General features: G+C 49.0%; 1 protein-coding gene across 1 annotated transcript in view; it reads right to left on the bottom strand.

The window, feature by feature from the left end:
* LOC121855503 overlaps positions 1–22442 on the bottom strand; it is a 257960-nt gene that overhangs the window by 133231 nt on the left and 102287 nt on the right. Inside the window, 16 exon segments of the mRNA XM_042350478.1 lie at positions 261–932; positions 1057–3066; positions 3554–4498; positions 5352–6524; positions 6730–7245; positions 7425–7655; positions 9912–10044; positions 10551–10670; positions 11995–12170; positions 13780–14017; positions 14652–14785; positions 15027–15146; positions 17618–17986; positions 19022–19151; positions 19545–19679; positions 19820–19935. Coding sequence (XP_042206412.1) covers positions 261–932; positions 1057–3066; positions 3554–4498; positions 5352–6524; positions 6730–7245; positions 7425–7655; positions 9912–10044; positions 10551–10670; positions 11995–12170; positions 13780–14017; positions 14652–14785; positions 15027–15146; positions 17618–17986; positions 19022–19151; positions 19545–19679; positions 19820–19935 — 7218 coding nt within the window.

The following is a 22442-nucleotide window of genomic DNA, read 5'->3' as shown; positions in this document are numbered from 1 at the left end:
TCTTGGCTGTCTTGAGAACCACAACACTGTGGCTCTATCGTCACCCGGTGGATAACTCGCCAATGGAGCTTGAAATTTATTACAGACTGGTTTACTTTTTAGCTCTTCTTTAAGAATATCTTTTGTATTTCGTGTTAGAGGACTTAAAATACTTCGATATTATTCAAGTGCAGTATAGACAAGAAAACTGAACCTGAGGACAAATGAGTAGGTCTACCTGACCTGTCGTAGCCTGGTCTAGTATTAAGAAAGATACTTACGGACACAGACGCCACCGTTGCACTGTTCACCAGAGGGACAGTCGGTCTCGACGGCGCAATAGGTGATAGTGGTACAGCCAAGATTGGGGTCGCCGGTGAAGCCTGCTTGGCAGAAGCACTGGTGGAGGTGGGATTGTGGGGTGCAGCCAGCGTTCTTGCCACACACGCCGGGGATGGAACACGGATTGACGCATCTGTTGTTAACACACGACTTGTCTCCGGGACATTCGTTGTGGCCCAGACATTCAAGAGCGACACAGCTGCTGGAGGGGTCGCCGGTAAACCGTGGTGGGCAGAAGCAAACAGCTTTGTGGTTCTCAGTAATGCACTGGGCGCCAGCCCCACAGCTTCCTGGCGAGGTGCAGGGATTGTAGCAGTTATTGTTGGCACAGGCAGCTGTGTCAGGACAGTCGGTGTCCTGGACGCATTGGCCTGGGGTACGACAGCCAGTTTTGATGGGGTCGCCCACCTGGCCCTGAGGACACAAGCAGGTGTAGCTGCCGAGACCATTACTGCAGAGCGCAGACCTGTGACAAGGCGTGTCACGGCACTCGTCTACGTCCACACACAACCCAGTGGCATCTGTTTGGAAGCCTCGGTCACAGTAACAGACGGCAGCGTGGTCCACTGTCTGGCACCGACCAAAACCACAGTTTGTGTTGTCACAAGGATCTGCGGACAATGGAAAATTATTAATAACACAAACGGTGCACTACCTTAACAGTATGAGAAAGTAAGAGGAACATCGGGTTCATTACACCACAACAAAATATTACAGAACAGAAGCGCTACTTACTGATGCACTTGAAGCGTTGTCGGTCACACAGTTTGTTGCTGGAACAGTCACCATTACTGATACAGTCTCCCTGCACACAGCCAAGAGACAGGTCGTTAGGGTCACCGTAATGGCCCGGTTCACACTCGCACAAAGGCTTACGGTCGGCCACCTTACAGCGGGCGTTGGTGCCACACACAGCAGAGGCACAAGGGTCAACACACTTTAGGATTCCGTCTCCATTGAGTTCGCATGCCTGTTCGCCCTCGCACTGGTCGTCATTTTCGCACTCGTTGGGTTTCTGGCAGCCGGGAGCTCCATACGCGTCACCCACAGTGAAGTGAGGACATGTGCACTTATAAGAGCCGGGCACGTTGACGCAAGTGGCTGTGACATGGCACGGCTTCTCCTGGCACTCGTCCAAGTCCACACATCCGTTAGGTCCTGGCTGGAATCCCTTGGCACACATACATTTCTTGGAGATACAGACCTCATTCACTCGACAATCACCGTTGCTGCGGCAGCCTGACATACACGAATCCGCGATACAAACTTCTCCTTGCAAGCAGTTGCTGTCGCCGAAGCAGACCTTGTGACACATTCCTCCAACACAACTCTCGCCCTGAGCACACTGAGAGTTCTGTTGACACACGGGCTTACACCTGCCGGAGTCACAGATGGTGCCATGTCCACACTCCTCGGCGGAGACACAAGTGATAGGGATTCGAACACATTCTTGTTGTGCTGTGGGTGAGGGATTGAAGCCCTGGGGACACTGGCACTGCGCTCGATGATTCTGGACGCGGCACTGGGCGTTAAAGCCACACACGTTGTCCTTGGTGCAGGGGTCGACACACTTGCTGTTGACACACCCCTTCTCAGCGGGACAGTCACCATTATTGCGGCACCCCAGGAGACAGATACCATTGTTGCAAGCCTGGCCGGTGGGGCACTGGGATGAAGAGACGCATGGCACCATGCACATATTGGTGGTACATCGCTCACCCTCGGCACATTCAGTGTTATCCCGGCACACCGCGCGGCACTGACCCTCCAAACACACGCCCCCTTGACACTGGGCGTCATTGCTACACTGGGAGGTTACTCGGTTGCACCCCTTGTCTGATGTTGGGTAGGGTTGGAAACCTGGTGGACAATTGCAAATTGGTTTCCTGTTGACCACGTTGCAAAGGGTATTAGGCCCACAGGCACGGTCACAAGGTGAGGAACAGCGGCCGTTGATGCAGACACTGTCAAGTGAACAATCGTCATTGCCATTAGGACACATTCCCTTTGGGTGGCAGCCGGTGGTGTACGGGTCGCCTACCATCCCTGCCGGGCAGGAGCACTGGTGACTCCCTCCTGCAGGGGTGCATGTAGCCGAGGAGTGACATGGGTTGGGGTCGCACAAGTCTACGGCTTTACACTCGATGTCCGCCGATGGGTTGGGCCGGGAACCTGGAGGACACTTGCAGTTAGGACGGTGATCCTCAGCGATGCAGATGGCGTTGTCACCACAGGCGTCATAACACACGTCGAAACATGTGAAATCTAATCTGTTACAAGCCTTGTCAGTGGGACAGTCAGCGTTGATGATGCAGCTGACGGAGGAACAACCACTCACTGGGTCATTAGGATCCCCAGCGAAGAGACCTGGAGGACACTGGCACTGAGCGGCGTGGTTGTTGGGGATACAGACAGCACCCGGGCCACAGCGCAGAGTGGAACACACCTCAACACACTTACGCACGTTACCTTGAGCCTGGCACTTTTGGGTCTCGGGACACTGAGCATCTAATATACAGTCATCGCGGGGCAGCGGGCGGCACCCACTCCGGTCGTTGGGGTTCCCGGTGAAGCCTGGGTCACACTGGCACTGTCCGCGATGGTTGCTGGCGAAACATGTTGAGTGAAGCGGGCAGTTGAAGCCCTGACACACGTCCACACACTTGAGGACTCCCAGTTGGTCGGGTTTGCAAGCGGCGCTGAGGACACACTCACGGTCACTCTGACAGTCTGGCACGGCTGGTTCTGTCAGGAGGAGTAACAGGTTAACACTCATGTCTCCACTATACAGTTCAATCCAAATATACTTTTTCTGTGACAACAACAACTAATATCCTTCTTTACTTACGTCTTAGTCATCTTTTATCACACACACACACACACACACACACACACATCAATATTCAATAATACTAATTGTTCTTACTTCAATACTACATTGACCTCTACACAATAAAGACTTAACAAACAACAACACTAGTGAAAAAGTGTGAGTCATTATGGCTACCACCAAATTATTCACGACAAACTCATAGTGACTTGTTCTTGACACTAACTTCTGCAATGATACAATTATTTGTTACCTTGACGAAGCGTTCAATAACAATAACTATATCATGAGACATAAATCAACTTAATGAAGCTCTGACTACAGGTGGAGGGGGAGGGAGAGTGGGGGGGAGGAGGAGGGACGGGGAGGGAAGGGAGAGGAGAGAGAGGTAGGATGACTCACTTTGGCAGCGGTTGGTGGTTGGGTTGTGGCGGTATCCCTCTTCACAGCGACACAGAGGTCGTCCTTCCTGCACGTAGCACAGTTCGTACTGACCACAGGTGTGGGAGAAGCAGGGGTCCACACAGCCTTTATTGCCCTGCAGGTCAACCTGACACACCTGCCCCTCACTACAATCGTCGTCCTTGTCACAGTGACTTTCGCGGTCTTCTGGCTGACATCCGGAAACGGGGTCGCTGGGGTTTCCAAGATAGTCCTCCTTACAGAGGCATGAGGAACGATGTCCCTGGGCCACGCAGATAGCATTAGGGCCACATTCCACCTTGTTACAGGCGTCCACACACGTCCGTCGTCTGTTCAGTGAGAAGCAAATTTCGTTGTCGTCACAGTCAAGGTCGTTGTGGCAGCCAGAAGCTTGACAGCCCTGAGTAAGGTCATCAGGGTCGCCCTGGAACCCAACAAGACACGCACAGCTGCCCTGGTCGCAGGCAGCGTTCGGTCCACACACAACATCGACACAGTCAGATACACCACATCCCTCAGGATCTTCGAGACAGGACTCTGTAGCAGGTTGTATTGGCATGCACATCTGGAAGGGGTTGCCAAAGAAGTTTTCCTGACAGCGACAGTCGAAGCTGCCGGGAGTATTGAGACAGACAGCGTTCATGCCGCAGGCGTTGCCGATGCACTCGTCAATATCAACGCACTCCACATAGGGATTGCCCTGGAAGCCGACGGGGCAGACGCAGTCGACGCGATTGATGCCTTGTCGACACTGAGCACCTGCACCGCACTTGGTGGTGGAGCAGTCGACCTTCGTCTCCTCAGACTGGCAGGACTCGTACGGGTTGCCGCTGTAGCCAGTGTTGCAGATACACCTGTTGGGCTGACCATACTCACAGTGGGCGTTGGAGCCGCAGCCAGGAGTACACAGTGGTGGCATCACAGCTGTAGCAGAGATAATATCTGTTATACACCTGTCAGCACCTGTGTCATGGCCTAAGTGATACATATAAGTGTCAGCACCTGTGTCATGGCCTAAGTGATACATCTAAGTGTCAGCACCTGTGTCATGGCCTAAGTGATACATCTAAGTGTCAGCACCTGTGTCATGGCCTAAGTGATACCTCTAAGTGTCAGCACCTGTGTCATGGCCTAAGTGATACCTCTAAGTGTCAGCACCTGTGTCATGGCCTAAGTGATACCTCTAAGTGTCAGCACCTGTGTCATGGCCTAAGTGATACATCTCATGGCAGCACCTGTGTCATGCACCTGTGTCATGATACATCTGCGTCAGCACCTGTGTCAAGTGATACCTCTATGTCAGCAGCACTCTGGGTGATACTTATGTCAGCACTGTGTCATGGCCTAAGTCAAGTGGCACTCAGTCATGGCCTGCGATACATTCTAAGTGTCAGCACCTGTGTCATGGCCTAAGTGATACATCTAAGTGGCAGCACCTGTGTCATGGCCTAAGTGATACATCTAAGTGGCAGCACCTGTGTCATGGCCTAAGTGATACATCTAAGTGTCAGCACCTGTGTCATGGCCTAAGTGATACATCTAAGTGTCAGCACCTGTGTCATGGCCTAAGTGATACATCTAAGTGGCAGCACCTGTGTCATGGCCTAAGTGATACACCTAAGTGGCAGCACCTGTGTCATGGCCTAAGTGATACATCTAAGTGGCAGCACCTGTGTCATGGTCTGTATGTTATTACTATACTTAATGTGATGACACAAGAAAGTTATCTTCCAATAATTACTGTAGTGACAATAAAGAGTGAAGTAGTTGTACTTACGGGGTACACACAGGAGGTCAGGGTCGCCCAGGAAGAAGGGCAGACACACACACCTGTTGGTGTTCTTGTCACACTTGGCACCAACGCCGCAAACGACGCCTTCACAGCGTTCCTTACACCTGCCATTGACACACACCTGTGGGTCCTGGCATGGGGTAACTCCTGAGCACTGGTCGGGGGCACATCCACCACCTGGGAATGGGTTGCCGTTGAAGCTCGGTTCGCACTTACAGGTGGGGCCGTCACGGGCTACGATACAGTTGGAGTTGTGGCCACAGAGGAAACCTTCACACATAGACACACAGTCACCGTTAGGTCCCTCAGCATAGCCTGGGTGGCAGCGGCACCAGGCGGCGTGTTCCTCTGCCTCGCAGTAGGCGTTAGCGCCGCAGGGTAGCGAGTCACAGGGGTTGACACAGGCACCTGTGGGGGTGCACGCAAGGTCCCCAGGACAGTCACTGTCGCTCACACACTTAACCAACTGCGTTCCTGTGCAAGGGCCGACGAAGGGGTCGCCCACAGTTCCTGGCGGACATTCGCACTTGTACGTTCCAATTTCGTTTATACAGATGGCGTTCTGGCCGCAAGGGTTTTCGCGGCACTCTTCAATGTCGATACAACCAGTGGGGCCGCCGTCATGGAAGCCTGGTAGACACATACACTGGGGTGGGTCTGAGGGTGTACACTTGCTGTTGATGCCGCACGAGTACGCCTCACAGGGACTCTTGCACTTGTTGTCGTCCTGGTTGTCAACATAGTACGGTGGAGGACACACACACTTACCAGGCTGGATGCACCTCTCATTGTCGTCACACTCAGCGTCGCTGGAGCACTGGAGATCTACCACAGAGCACCCAGAGGTGTAGGGGTCGCCGGTAGAGCCAGGGGCACAACGACACTCATAGCTGCCCACCTGGTTGTAACACTGAGCGCCCTGAGCACAGGGAGGGCGGCTGTCTGGGCGAGGTACCGTGCACTCATCTACATCCTGGCAGGAGCCGTCGGGGAGGGTGGTGTAGCCGGAGGGGCAAGCACAGTAGCTCAGTCCCCCCTGGATGGTGACACACTCGGCCCCCGCAGGGCATGGGTTACCCAGAGCACAGTCGGCTAACACACAGGTCCCATCCACGATGCGGTATGGCGGCAGGCACGTGCACTCCAGCGTGTTACATTCTGCCCACACAAAATAATACATCAGAAATCCACACTTGAGATTACATAAATGTTAGATAATCAAGTGACTGCCAGAAAAGAAATCAGGAAACTCAGAACACAAAATATTTATGCCTACATGTACTGTTGCCTGGCAGAGTCAATATTATAACCTATCTGGGACCTGCTCTAGCAGGTGACATGAGTCATAACAACAGGTACTTACTCTCGCAACCGTTGAAGGGGTTGCCAACGTAGCCCGGAGGACACTGGCAGTCATAGGAACCTGGCAGGTTCTTACAGTTAGCGTTGAGACCACACACAGGCTGGTTGACGCGGTTCTCTATGCACTCGTTGACGTCGCGGCATCGATCGGTGCCCTGGTCCCTCGTGTAGCCACGTCGGCAAACACACACGTTCTGCCCAATGGACTCGTCTGTGATGCATTGCTCGCCTGAAGGACAGGGCTGGGTGGGGCTGCATCCTTTAGATGCAACTTCTTTGCAGCCCTCCCTGGTGGGGTCGCCCTCGAAGCCAGAGGGACATTCACAAGTGAACTTTCCTGGTTCGTTGCGGCAGATGGCACCGGTGCCGCAGGGAGCATTAGCACACTCATCGATGTCTGTACAGCCAAACACGCCATTGGGATTGCCGGAGTAACCCTGACCACACATACACCTCGGCTGCCCGTTGATCAGCTTACACCCGGCGTTGGGGCCGCATCGCACGTCCTCACAAGGGTCTGTAGGGAGAGGTGACTATTTACAACCTGGTAACTCGAACATAAGCATATTATTTAACACTACAATCATATTTCTCAACATAATTAGCTAACTACCACGATGCACAATAATTTTACCATGACAGCCATATTCCTCATCATTGACAAGAGTACATGAGAAAGTACAGTACAGTACTCACGTCGACAGTCGTCACCAATGTTGGGCTCCGGACACATGCACTGGTTGAGGAGACAGAGGGCATTGCCTGGACAGTCGTCGTCAGTGTTGCACTTCATAATATCGAGACACTGGGTGTAGGGGTCAGGGTCAGCCACGGTATTGGCGGGGCAGGTACAGGTGTAGGAGCCGACGGTGTTGGTACAGTCAGCCCCCACGCCACACGACCCGGGCCGGCGACACTCGTCCACATCTAACATAAATTTAATAGTTGTTGTTGTTATCAGATTCTAGAGGGGGCTTTAGTAGCTAGGGCTCTATTACACCCCCCCCCCCCACTCTGGTGTTATTCAAGGTGGAGGTGATACTTGTCTTGTTATGGTGTTGTGTTGTTGGTGTTGTGTGGTGTTGGTATTGTAGTGCTGGTGTTATTGTTGGTGTTGTGGTGGTGTTGGTATTGTAGTGCTGGTGTTATGGTGTTGGTGTTGTGGTGGTGTTGGCATTGTAGTGCTGGTGTTGTGGTGTTGGTGTTGTGGTGGTGTTGGTATTGTAGTGCTGGTGTTGGTGTTGTGGTGGTGTTGGTATTGTAGTGCTGGTGTTATGGTGTTGGTGTTGTGGTGGTGTTGGTATTGTAGTGCTGGTGTTGTGGTGTTGGTGTTTATTACTTGTGTTATTGTAATTATGGTTGAGTGTGCATGGTGAAGTCACTTCAAAAGATAAAATTAACTTTAAAATAACATATAATAACCTTTACCACCATACATTAGGCCTGAGTGACCTCCTAGCCGCCCCACACAACACACTATAAGACTGAGGGTCACTTCACGATATCAGAACATTAAAGGCGTGAAGGATATCAAAGTAACTGTACCTACAAGGACAATTAGTTTCCGATATCGTAAAACAAAAACTTCGAAAAAATACTGCAAAATTATGGAAAAAACAAACATTATAATCTATTTTTGTATGGTCCTGTAAAGTAGATGTTTACATAATATATATCTTAGAGTATAACTAGAGTATGATTTAATTTCAAGTGTGAGTATGATAATTAGTAGAGCGGTAGACAGGTACACACATACATTAAACAGGTACACAGGTAGACTACCACCAGGTCTCTCTCTCACACACACACACACACACACACACATATTAAACCACAATTCTACTTTTTTTTTTAACCTGGACAATCCATTACTTCATAATTAATGGAAAATCACAAGGAAAATTTCTCCAAGACGAAATAATCAACTGATAAAAAATTTCACATGGATCAGGTCACCAGTACAACTAAGTTCCCTGTGTTTGTCGTGTGCCTTGAGGGAAGTGAGACAATTCACACGGATGAGGCACCCCAAATTCTAACCAACTCTCCAGGAGGGTGTGTGATGCGTGCGTCTCATACTAACCACATTCCACCACAGGGTCGCCGCTCAGAGGCTGGGGGCTTGGGGTAGGTGTAGTTCCCAGGGTGTTGGTGCATAGCGTTCTTACCACAGGGGAATGGGTAATAGGCACTCGTTAACGTCTGTACATGCGGCGTAGAGAGCTACAGGATTAGGTAGAAGATTTGGTTAGTTTAATGCTTTGCTTGGGTGGGGATTATACTGTGGATGGTTAGTATTGTTAGTATGGTTAATGCTTTGATGCTGCTTCTAGTTAGTGAGTTAGTGAGCTAGAATACTGTAGTTAGTGAGTTATTGAGCTACTTACTGTACTAGTTAGTTAGCCGTGCATTATTTTGGCGATAAAACTACTGTATTTAATAGTTTACTTAATAGGCAGTTAACTTATGGCATGCTTGTTAATATACATGTCAAAATGATGATCCCTGGGGTGAGCAAATATTATAAAACAATATTTATTCTACAATTACAAACATTTATTCATAAAGATTCTAAAAAGATGATTCAATTTTCAGCATTTTATATAATGTATGTATGTATGTATGTATGTATGTATGTGTATGTATGTATGTATGTGTGTGTGTGCAGTATGTATGTATGTATGTATGTATATATGTATGTATGTATGTATGTATGTATGTATGTATGTATGTGTAATTTTTCTACATTTAATTGTGTAGTGAGAAGTAACTTTAGTTTACTCATTGTCCCAGGAATCAAGAAAGGCACTTAATGTTATACCTATTATACTGTGCTTATTAGCACCACCGCTACAGGGGGTTGTTGAAGTGGTTAACACGCTAAGGGTTTGTGGTGATGCATTTGTTTTACACTGTAGGTAAGCCAGTTTGAAGCTGTTTGTAAGACATGCAGCAAACACAGAGGCTGTTAATAATTTAGGCTTGAAAGCTTGGCTTGGGGATTTATCTCAACTACAGGAAGCTTAAGGTTTGGTTAGGTTAGGTTTGGTTAGGTTAGGTTTGGTTTGGACTAGGTTGGGTTGGGTTGGGTTAGGGTTTTCTCTCCTACAACTAGCCATGTGTTCCTAGATGGCTTAGAACTAGAAGTCAGGTCAGGTAACGCTTAAGACGAAGGAACCTTACCTTGGCACTTGGTGTTAGGATTGCCTGAAATCCTGAAGGACTTTGACTTGGGTAAGGATCCCAGTGTGTTTGTTACAGATGGCGTGTCCCACACTGGCCAGAGGACAGTTCCCAGCTGAGCACTCGTCGACGTCTGTAAATACTGGTACACAGTAGTTAAGTTGTGTCAGTCTGCCAGGGGCAGAGCTGGGCCGGAGGTGAGGTGATAGGGAGGGTGGGGTGTGGTGAAGGAGGTGGTTGTGGTGAAGGAGGGTGGTTGTGGTGAAGGAGGGTGGGTGCGGTGTGAAGGAGGGTGCAGGGTGAAGGAGGGTGGGTGACTAAGAGGTTAGCACTAAGACTTCAAAGTTCGACTGCGTGTGGGTAAGGTGTTCTGAGGTGACCTGAAGAAGCTTGATGAGTGAGTACCACAAAAAAAGTGCTAAAGTTGGTCATCCTCATCTACAACAAAACTAATGGTCCATCCCTTCTCCAAGTCTGCCGTGACGAACGTAAATTGAGAAACACAATCTATTATTAATTATCTCCAGTAACTCAAATATTTTATTATAATACTGAAAATAAATAACTATATACATCAACAGAGCTTTAAAACACTAATAAATAAATAAACTATCTACTTGTACACGCAAACTCACCAACACAGCCGGCGGAGATGTCGGCGGGGTCATGAATCCAACCGGGGTTACACATACACATAGCCTCCAGTGCCGTCAATGGCTTTACAGAGGAGTTGTCGCCACACTGGAACGCCTTCACGGGCTGCGGAAGAAGAGCGAGGGGTCTACATGAGAAGACATAAATTAGATAAAAGGTGAAAATAACCAAGGGAAGAAAACAAATGACAATGATGGAAATGAGGAGAGTGAGGAGAGTAGTCTTTTACTTCGGGATTTACGATGAAGCAAAAATTAGTACTGTACAAATCTAGTTAGAAGATGACAAAATTCTACACAATAATCTACAATGATGGTTTACACACACACTAGCTAGCAGTTAATACGACATACTGTAGAGTTGGTTCAGGTGAAGCAATAAGCAAAACATTCAGCAAATTACAACAGTATTTTTGGGGTAGGTTAAAAAAAATGGCCTACCAAATAGATGAAGCAACCTTACCCTGCTATTAGTTAGGTATAGCAGGGCATATTAAGGCATGCACGTGAGGGATACTAAGGCATACATGAGACATACTAATACACATGAACATCAAAAACACAAGTTAGAGGAGTAGTTAGTGTGGCAGGCATACATATTTATACAGAAGGAAGTTAATGCAGTATCAAGCTGTACTTATTCAGCAGTTATCACGGTGTTGTTGGTTAATACATGCAGGAGGCCCCCCACTGATGAAGGGAGGAGGGTGGAATTGAGGGAGGGAGGGTAGGTGGGGAGGGGGAGGGGTGGGTGGGGAGGGGGTAGGTGGGGAGGGGGGACGGGGTGGAGAGAGAAGAGAGGGAGGAAAATATCACCAATAATAATTAATAGATGACACAAGGCGGTGGATGTAACTAAGGGTGAACACGTGATTTATGGGGTAGAACACGTGGTTTATGGGGAGTGAACACGTGGTTTATGGGGAGTGAACACGTGGTTTAACAAGGGGATCAAGTAATGAACAACTGGTGAATTAAGGAAACAACAAATGGAATTAATGAAATGTATTTGGGATTTAGAAAGACTACGTTATACACAAAGAATTTGACAACGGAAACTATGCAGGTGTAAAAGGGTGAACAAAGGGTGTGGTGGTAGTGGTGGGTGGTGAGTAGGGACGTGGTGGTGGTGGCGAGGAGGGGCGTAGTGGTAGTGAGGGAGGGACGTGTGGTGGTAGAGGGACATTGGTGGTGGGGTGGCGAGGAGGGCGTAGTGGTGGTGAGGGAGGGACGTGGTGGTGGTGGCGAGGGAGGGGGCGTAGTGGTGGTGAGGGAGGGACGTGGTGGTGCTCTTGAACGAGGACGAAGAACAGGTAAACAACAAAGGAATCCATTAACTGTGCCGAGGAGAACAAAAAGGGGAACAAAAAATTTGACTGGTGGTAGTGAGCTGACTAGGTAGAGTGACTAGGTGGTGTGATTATGTGTACTTTGGGGCACTTTAACCTCCAGGGTAAAAGCACTGGCAGGTACGGGCAGACGCAGTGGAAGGAGCCCAGGGTGTTAATACACTTGGCCTTCTCCCCGCACGGCGACGACACCTCCCATGCTCCACACCCCAACACTCGTCCGCGTCTGTGTCGGGGACCCTTGCGCCCGACACGTCCTTGTGGTTAAGAGTTTGGGGTGAGTAGGGTTCAAGACCACAGGTTTGGGGAATGAGCTGGGTTAAGGAGCCCAGATGTTGAGGTTGGGATGAGGCACAAGGATTGACAGGTGGATCACAGAGGAACAAACTTATTGTTCTCTCCCCATCAGGAAGGTCGTGTTAGGGTTCTCCCCATCAGGAAGGTGTGTTGGTGTTCTCCTCCCATCAGGAAGGTCGTGTTAGGTGACCTGCTCCCCCCTCAGGAAGGTCGTGTTAGTGTTCTCTCCCATCAGGAAGGTCGTGTTAGTGTTCTCTCACATCAGGAAGAGGGTCGTGTTGTGTTCTCTCCTCAGGAAGGTCGTGTGTTGAGTGTTCTCCTACCCATCAGGAAAGTCGTGTTAGTGTTCTCTCCCATCAGGGAAGGTCGTGTTAGTGTTCTCCCCATCAGGAAGGTCGTGTTAGTGTTCTCATACATAGGAAGGTCAGTATTGATGTTCTCCTCCCCATCAGGAAGGTCGTGTTGTGTTCTCTACCCCATCAGGAAGGTCATTGATGTTCTCATATAGAGGTCATCGTGTTAGTGTTCTCTCCCCATCAGGAAGGTCGTGTTAGTGTTCTCTCCCATCAGGAAGGTCGTGTTGGTTGTTCTCTCCCCATCAGGAAGGTCGTGTTAGTGTTCTCTCCCCATCAGGAAGGTCGTGTTAGTGTTCTCTCCCCATCAGGAAGGTCGTGTTAGTGTTCTCTCCCCATCAGGAAGGTCGTGTTAGTGTTCTCTCCCCATCAGGAAGGTCGTGTTAGTGTTCTTTCCCCATCAGGAAGGTCGTGTTAGTGTTCTCTCCCCATCAGGAAGGTCGTGTTAGTGTTCTCTCCCCATCAGGAAGGTCGTGTTAGTGTTCTCTCTCCATCAGGAAGGTCGTGTTAGTGTTCTCTCCCCATCAGGAAGGTCGTGTTAGTGTTCTCTCTCCATCAGGAAGGTCGTGTTAGTGTTCTCTCCCCATCAGGAAGGTCGTGTTAGGGTCATCAGGTATAGGTGAGGTTAAATACAACAATAATAAGCACTTCTAGATGTTAGTTAATTAGATAGTTGGTTAGTTAACTACTTAATTAGCTTGTTAATACTAAGCGTCATGCCATTAATTACAAGATGATAGACCCTCCACACCCTGACGTATCTTCAAGACTTTTGATTAAGTTAATAACGTCAATATAAAGGATTAATAACTACGTGTTTAAGTGATAATTATTATGTTATCATACTGTCAGGGCCTTGAGTGTCCCACGTTATGTTGGTGACTGGTCAATAACTTGTAGCAGACGGGTTATAAAACTCAGAGGTCATGTTAGGTTATCTTGTTACAGTCTGGCTAAGCAACAAATATTGTTAGGGTGAAATAGACTCAGCTAGAATACATGATGAACACACACACACACACACACACACACACACACACACACCTATACACACACACACACACACACACACACACACACACACACACCCCACACACACACACACACACACACACACACACACACACACACACACACACACACACACACACACACACACACACACACACACACACACACACACACACACACACACACCTATACACACACAACTAACCTTTGCAGACGGACTGTGGAGGGTCGCCGATGAAGCCAAAGTTACAGGTACACTGGAAACTGCCTGGCACGTTCTGGCACTGGGCGTTGGCTCCACAGGGGGACAGTAGGCACTCGTCCTCGTCCCGGCACTCGGCACCCACGGCCTTGAATCCTTCCCGGCAGTAACACTGACCCTCCTGACAAACGGCGTTGTTCACACAGTCGAAGTTGGACCCACAGATGATGCTCACTTCAGCCTGGTGGTGGTGGAGGTGGTGGTAGTGGTGGTGGTAGAGGTGGTTGTGGTGGTGTTAGAGGTGGTGTTAGATGGTGGTGTTAGAGGTGGTTGTGGTAGTGTGTTTAAATGGTGGTGGTAGAGGTGGTGTTAGATGGTGGTGGTAGAGGTGGTTGTGGTAGTGTGTTTAGAGAGTAGTGGTGATGTCCTGTTGACATTGTGACAGTGGTGGTCGTGTGGTTGGATTTTAGTGGTGGAAGGTTGAGGCGGTGGTGGTGAGAGTGTAGGGAAATATTCTTCACCTCTCAAATCTTACACCTGACTTTCACTTGTCTCTAAATCTTACACCTGACTTTCACTTGTCTCTAAATCTTACACCTGACTTTCACTTGTCTCTAAATCTTACACCTGACTTTCACTTGTCTCTAAATCTTACACCTGACTTTCACTTGTCTCTAAATCTTACACCTGACTTTCACTTGTCTCTAAATCTTACACCTGACTTTCACTTGTCTCTAAATCTTACACCTGACTTTCACTTGTCTCTAAATCTTACACCTGACTTTCACTTGTCTCTAAACTTAATATCAAACTTTCTTTACTCATGACCTGCAGACACTCACAGGAGGCGCCGGGAACACAGTAGGTGCACTAACCTGTTCACAGGCTACTTGGGGCGTGGGTCTGGGGGAGAAGCCTTGAGGACACACACAGGTGTAGCCAGGTTCGGTGTTCTGACACAAGGCGTTGAAGCCACACGGGCGGTTGTATGCCGTGCACTCGTCGATGTCTGTAAGGTCAACACACAGGTGAGAACAGGTAACATACAGGTACAGTACAATACAAATGACATACAGGTGAAGCCCCCATCCTTGTGTTTAGTGACAACTCTATAATACTCTGACCCAAACACTGGTGAATAAAGACTTACTCATACTCACTTTGCATGGACTACACTACAATAATTGAGTTTGTTATGACAGACATGTGACCAAGACATTCGGGTACTGGTGAAGGTGTAGTACACTCACCGACACAGCCAATGTAGGCGTTACCGGTGTAGTCCTCCTTACACTGGCACGAGTAGCTGCCCACATTGTCCAGGCAGATGGCGTTCTCACCGCAGGGTTGAGTGAGGCATTCGTCCACGTCTGTTGGAGGAGAGGAGGGGTTAGTTATATACTGGTGATGTGACACTACCCCACCTACCACACTACCCCACCTACCACACTACTCCACCTACCACACTACTCCACCTACCACAGCCTACCACACTACTCCACCTACCACACTACTCCACCTACCACACTACTCCACCTACCACACTACTCCACCTACCTGCCACTACCCCACCTACCTGCCACTACCACACTACTCCACCTACCTGCCACTACCACACTACTCCACCTACCTGTACACTACCACACTACTATAGGACTATTAGTTAACCTCACACCCCTACAACCTCATGTTAACGTGAAGTGTTAATTGTTATTTCTGGCGTGTTAATTACCATAAATAATCTCAAGGTAATCTGAGGTTTGCTAACATCTCTCTCTCTCTCTCTCTCTCTCTCTCTCTCTCTCTCTCTCTCTCTCTCTCTCTCTCTCTCTCTCTCTCTCTCTCTCTCTCACAGTACCTAATTAGAACACTATTTCGTGACAATTTATTGTTAATTCAGCGCCCAATTCTATGCCCATTACAACCTAGGGAGAGCAATGAACCCTGAACCCATTTCAATCCCAATTTAAAACCCAAATCTATTACTAAGTTAGAGCTAATAAGCTTAGCCAATGGCATCATTAAATAGCAACAGCTGGCACATGTAAACAAAGTCAGAACAGCTGGTAATATAAACAGTCAGAACAGCTGGTAATATAAACAAAGTCAGAACAGCTGGTAAAAGCAAACAACAAAAAAACAAACAATAAACAAATTCAGGGATTGTAGGTGTCATGGGCCCTAGTTTACCAAAGGGTCCACTGAGGGCCCAGAAGAACGAGAGAGTAAATTAACACCTACTAAAAGGTTCGGTCGCCTCTCCCTCCTGAACCACGTACCCCGAGATTCAGACTCATGAATCCGAAGCATTTATGGACAGACTATTGTGTATCAGTCTCCTGCTTCGGGTTCACGAGTCGGGGTTCGGGGTTCGGGGTTCGGGGTTCGGGGTCCGTGGGTTCAGGAAGGAGAGGCGACAGGACTTGAGGACTGTACAGATGACGAAGAAAAACTCTGTCGAGAATTTATGATAAATTAAAATATAAACAACAATATTAAACTTAAATAAAAAAGGAAATGTCTTGCCAAGTAGGAAACGAAACAAAGTAATATTGAAGAATTGGCGGGAAAACTGTTGTCGTGGAAACAGTTTTAGGAGGAAACGATACAAAATAATACTGAAGAATTGGCGGGAAAACTGTTGTCATGGAAACTGTCCTGGGAGGAAACGATGCAAAAAAAAAATGGCGGGAAAACTATTGTCGTGGTAACTGTCCTGGGAGAAAAAAAGTAATATTGAAGAATTGGCGGGAAAACTGTTGTCATGGAAACAGTTTTAGAAGGAAACGATACAAAATAATACTGAAGAATTGGCGGGAAAACTGTTGTCATGGAAACTGTCCTGGGAGGAAACGATGCAAAAAAAAAATGGCGGGAAAATGATGTCGCGAAGACCGTCAGGAAGGAACAATGTTGGAAATAACGCCCGTAACCATAACAACAGCGCCAGCACGAGCAGAGAACAATGCCTGGCAAACCCTTCTCTCTACGTCGCATGGACACACTGACAAAAGGTACGCCAGACGACCTTTTGCCCCGCTTTTTGCCTGCAGTGGCGCTGATTGTATGGTGGTTGGGACAGAACTCCTTTGAGGATCACAGGAGGATGTTACTTTAAGTTCAAGGAAGGTCTCTCAGGGGATGTGGGTGGAGGAGGGTGTGAGGGTAGCAGTGGGTGGAGGGTGTGAGGGTAGCAGTGGGTGGAGGAGGGTGTGAGGGTAGCAGTGGGTGGAGGTGTGAGATGGCAGTGGGTGGAGGAGGTGTGTGAGGTAGCAGTGGGTGGAGGAGGTATGGTGGCAGTGGGTGGAGGGAGGTGTGAGGTGGCAGTGGGTGGAGGGGGTGTGAGGCCTGTGGGTGGAGGAGGGGGTGTGGGGGGTGTCAGCAGTGGGTGGAGGGAGGTGTGGGGGCTGTTCCCAGTGGGTGGAGGAGGGTGGCAGTGGTGGAGGGTGTGAGGGTAGCAGTGGGTGGAGGAGGGTGTGGGGTAGCAGTGGGTGGAGGAGGGTGTGAGGGTGGCAGTGGGTGGAGGAGGGGGCATGGGTGGAGGAGGGGGGGCGCTGAAAGAACCGGAGGTGAGAGAAAGAAGGTAATGTCAGGGGTAATTCCCGGTCAAACTACACGGCACTGTAAGGTCGAGGCGGAGGCCCGTTGTGTTTCACGGGGCGAGAAGAGTAGTCCGGGAAGGCCTTCAAGGGGCGGGAAAGGTACAGGAGTCCAAGGAGAGGGTCCTTCAAGACGCAGCGAAGGAAGTGGTCGTCCAGGGGGAGTCCTTCAAGACGCAGGGAAGGAAGACACAGTTCGTTGAGTATCCTTTAAGAGGAAGCATTACGAAGGCTCTACTAACTGCTGCAGGACTCCTTTCCGTCTCCCTCGTATCCTGAAGGACAGAAGCACTTGTAGGACCCGGGGACATTAAGGCACTTGGCGTTAGGGCTGCAGGTGGTGGCCAGCCCGCACTCGTTTACGTCCGTGCACTTCTGGTAAGGGTCGCCCGTGAAGCCCTGGGGACACCGGCACTCGAAGGAACCCTGAGTATTCATACAGGTCGCCGAATGCCCACAGGGGAACGTCCAGTTGGAGGCCTCAAGGAGCCCCGGCAGGAGTGTGCCCATGAGGCCGTCCAGATCCGTCACATCGAAGGTGTAGGAGGTGGTGGCCTCAACCTCGTCATCCGGGCTCCTCTCCGTGGTCGGGTCCACACACTCGTTTACATCTTGGTTAGTAAAGCATCTCATGATTAGACTACACACCTGTCTACACCTGTCTACAGTACATCTGGCGAGGGTTATCACATACCTGCCTCTAGTAGTAAAGCATTAGTGAGGATTAATATATACATATATCCGGTATGTACAGTACACATATGGCTAGAAGTCTTAGCTATACTGGCGCCAGTGACCACAACACAGGCCCTGACCATCACTGGTAACAGACCTTACCCACCAGGAGGAGCGGAGGAGGAAAAGAGACGAAAGTAACAAAGATAAAGGGGAGAAGACCAAGAAGGAGAGAGAGAGAGATCCACCTCCCTTCAAGTATTTCTCTCCCCTGGGGCAGCTACCAGTGACCGTGACAAGGTGTGTTGTGGCCACAGGTGTGAGACAAAGATAACAATGGCACTAATTAGTATGTTACACCAATAACACCTGGCACTGGCACTCTCTAAGGTGACCAGGGTTGACGGCGGCACCTGAACCACCAGCGTTTAACAGTATACACTCAGGTGGGGTCGTGTTAGGTTGAACTCATCTCAGCTGTAGTGACTGACATGTAAACAAACACAGTGAGCGTTCGTCTAATGCTAAATGGATTCGGATTCTCAAAGATTCTTAGGTTTATTTTTGTTTTTACCCCAGACTGTTAAAAAAGAATCAACCTGGTGTACTTAAGATAGATTCTCGAAGGTTCTTACACTGTTATTTCTTCCCTTTTTTAACTGGAAATAAGAGAACACATCTAGCTGTCTCCCTCAAGCTACAGACGGACACCACACCTAACACGTCCAAGTTGTACCCAAGGAACTCTTCATCGAGGCTCTACCCGTCTCTCTTACCCTAAATTAAGAGGGAATCGATATTGACTTACGAGATGCAGACAGTCAGAAGCCAAACACCGATTCTACTATAATCACTCCTCTAACACAAGCAATTGAACATCAAGAGAACATCCAACCAACACGACCCCAAGTTAGTGTTAAATAAATAAACAAAAGTGAAAAATAAACCAACCCTCATTCCGTTTTCTTTACCTTTGCAAGCGCCGAAATTGTTGTAGGGGTCACCGATGAATCCCGGGGGACAGGCGCAGGTGAAATTGTTGATACCATCCGCGCAGAGGGCGTTGGCAGCACATGGACTGGTCTCACACTCGTTAATATCCTGTAGGGGGGGGTAAAAGTAGTTCTGTCGTTAATTAAAGAGAATTATACAAAGGGGTCGTTAGGTGATATAGTTACATAGTTCCTGTTACACTCATTTACACGTATTCCCTCAGGCACCCATATCATTTCCCCACCTACCTCTAGTTCTCCCCCACCCTCTGTAGTCCTCCCCCCACCCACCTAGTCCTCCCCCACCTTCACTAGTCCTCCCCACCCCACCTCCTAGTTCTCCCCCACCCTTCCACTAGTCCTCCCCCACCCACCTCTAGTTCTCCCACATACTCCCCTCCCCTCTCTCCCACCCACACTCACACCCGCCCTTTTCCCACCCACCACTCTCCTACCCACACAAACACCCACCCCTCACTCACCCACACCCACCCACACTCACCTGACAGCCAGAGCGGGAGTATGGGTCACCGCCGAAGCCCGTGGGACACTCACAGTCATGTCCTCCTTCACGGTTGCGGCACTTGGCACTCGGGCCGCAGCTGTCTGAGCGTAGGCACTCGTCCATGTCGGCACACTGTTGGCACGGGAGAGGTGGTTTAGTAGAGAGAGAGAGAGAGAGAGAGTAGGAGAGAAATAGACAGGTAAAAAGTGAGAGATAGCTGGAGACAGAGAGAGAGGGAAAGGGGTACACGTGCCCAGACAGTAGGTACTCACGCCGGTGTAGGGGTTGCCAATGAAGCCCTCAGGACAGGTACAGGTGTAGTTGCCGTGCAGGTTGGAACAGAGAGCGTTACCCCCACACGCCTCGGGGGAGGAACACTCGTCGATATCTATCAAAACAAAAGGATAACACGTTAGTTTCTCGTCACATCCGCCAACAACACTCACACGTCACAACCACAACTAACACGTCATAGCCACCACCTGCAAACACAACCTACCACTAATACCTCACTCCCGTTTGTTATCATTCTATCATCATCACCATCATCATCATCACCATCATCATCACCATCATCACCATCATCATCACCATCATCACCACCATCATCACCATCATCATCACCATCATCACCATCATCATCATCACCATCACCATCATCACCATCATCATCATCACCATCATCATCATCATCATCATCATCCATCATCATCACCATCACCATCACCATCATCTACACCATATACACGACCTCTCACCAACACACACTTCAAACACCAGCCTGACCCAGACAGCAGTGTGTGTGTGGTGACCTAAGTTTGTTGACTCCGGGTGTCGAAGTGGTCACACGCTACCTAGCCGGGGTCATGGGTCAACGAAGGCTGCTAATGCCACCTTCACACACACACACACACACACACACACACACACACACACACACACACACACACACACACCCCCCGCAGGTTTCTTCACAATATAGTAAAGAGTCGATTAGTACTGGCAAAAAGCTCAGCAAATCATTAACGCCATTGTCTTCACTGCCTAATCACCCCCCCTTTCCTTCCTCCTGCCTTTGCCGAGGAACACATCATCGTCATCGCCTCCTCCAGGTGTCGTCGTCGCCTCGCCCGCCCTCTAACACGCCAGCCGGTTTCACTTCCAACCTCCGACACTGATTGAAGGTCTCTATACTATAAATCATTTTCGCGAAGATGACGAGGAGAATTGGAGGGGGTGGGGGAGCCAGAGGATGGGGAGAACACTGAGCGTTGATATGAGTTTTCTCGCTAAAAAGTGACCCTGAGCCTAAGAACTTCAGCAAGGAGAGGCGGGGGGGGTTGAAAAGGTAACCTCGATTCTTCACATACATGATTTATACCAGTGAAAGTGACAGGTACTATGATAATTAATAAAGCCTCTGGCCTATCAAGTCAAGACACTGCAGGTGAACTTAAGAAACATGACGGGAGTAAATTGCAAGTGAAGAAAATGACAGCAACTAAACATTCACAAAAATACTACTTTTTTCAATATGATGAAATAACAATAAAAGTGAAAACCAAATAAGTTAATAAAAGTCACTTGCTGCCATAACCAGGGCTTAAGGGGAAGGGGGGGGGACAACTCTCCCTCACACGCTACAAACATTATCAGTGAGGTCAGAAAAGAGAGAATCGATGTTGACTCAATGCTAAAATTAAATAAAACTTGTTAAACTTTCAAGATAAATTAACGAGAAGTCCAGCTAAGCACAGATAAGCATCCTTGATACTAGTGACCTCTCGTGACCTCCCGTGACCTCGCTGATGCCCCCCCACTTCCTCCCGTGGCACTAGCCTTGGTAACCCGTTATGCCCCGGCACCACACGGCCTCGCTACTGAGTCACCGTGAGAACAATATTTTATATCGACAAGATCTGTTAGTGTTACCTGCATCTCTCTCTCTCTCTCTCTCTCTCTCTTATAGCTTCACCATGTCTCCTTCTCTCTCTCTCTCTTTCTCTCTCTTATAGCTTCACCATGTCTCCTTCTCTCTTACAACCCATCTTTCAGTCTTTCTTCTCCTCAGTCTCTCTCTCTCTCTCTCACCGTCATCTTGGCCATGTATCACCAGGTCGTGACGCCACACTCTATTTTCCTAACATCAACAGCTGCCAATGACGTCACGATTAGAAAAGAGGAAGTCGTCATAGAAAACGGAATACGGTGCCAAGGGTAACTCTTCTAGACGACCAGCATTCTCAAAAGGTTGTGTTAAATGGTCCCCGATCCTAATGTACCCTCGATATAATGGGCCCTCGTCATAATAGACCCTTGTCATAACTAATCCCTAGACTTAATTGCCCCCCATTTAGTTGAAACAGGTCCTACACTAATCAACCTATTAGAGAGAGAGAGAGAGAGAGAGAGAGAGAGAGAAATTATGTGCCGCTAGATTGTGTCAAGGTCTAATGAGCGGTGACTGAGGAAGTACACCTCTCTCTCTCTCTCTCTCATTCATATTCTGCATCTTTCTCAATATCTAACCTTAAATCATCCTCACTATCTATCTATCTATCTATCTACCTATCTATCTATCTATCTATCTACCTCAAGAGACAATCATCCATTCTCTCGTGTATATCTAAGTCCCTTTCACCTTCACCTCCCTGACTCTCCCTCCCTGACCCTCTCTCCCTGACCCTCCCTCCCTAACCCCTCCCTCCCTGACGACCCCTTCTTCCCCTTAACTCTCCCCTTCCTCCCCTAACTCCCCCCGACCCCTTCCTCCCCAGACCCCTCCTCCCCTAACTCTCCCCCAGACCCCCTTCCTCCCCCCCTCTATAGTGAAGACGCAGCATCCCTCACGTCAGGAGTTAATGAAGACCTGACCCCGGAATCTCAAAAGGTCGA

This window comes from Homarus americanus, unplaced genomic scaffold (assembly GCF_018991925.1).
Source record: "Homarus americanus isolate GMGI-L3 unplaced genomic scaffold, GMGI_Hamer_2.0 scaffold48406, whole genome shotgun sequence".
Classification (NCBI taxonomy): Eukaryota; Metazoa; Arthropoda; class Malacostraca; order Decapoda; family Nephropidae; genus Homarus; species Homarus americanus.
Note: the sequence above shows the minus strand (reverse complement) of the source record. Positions and strands in the feature narration are given on the sequence as shown.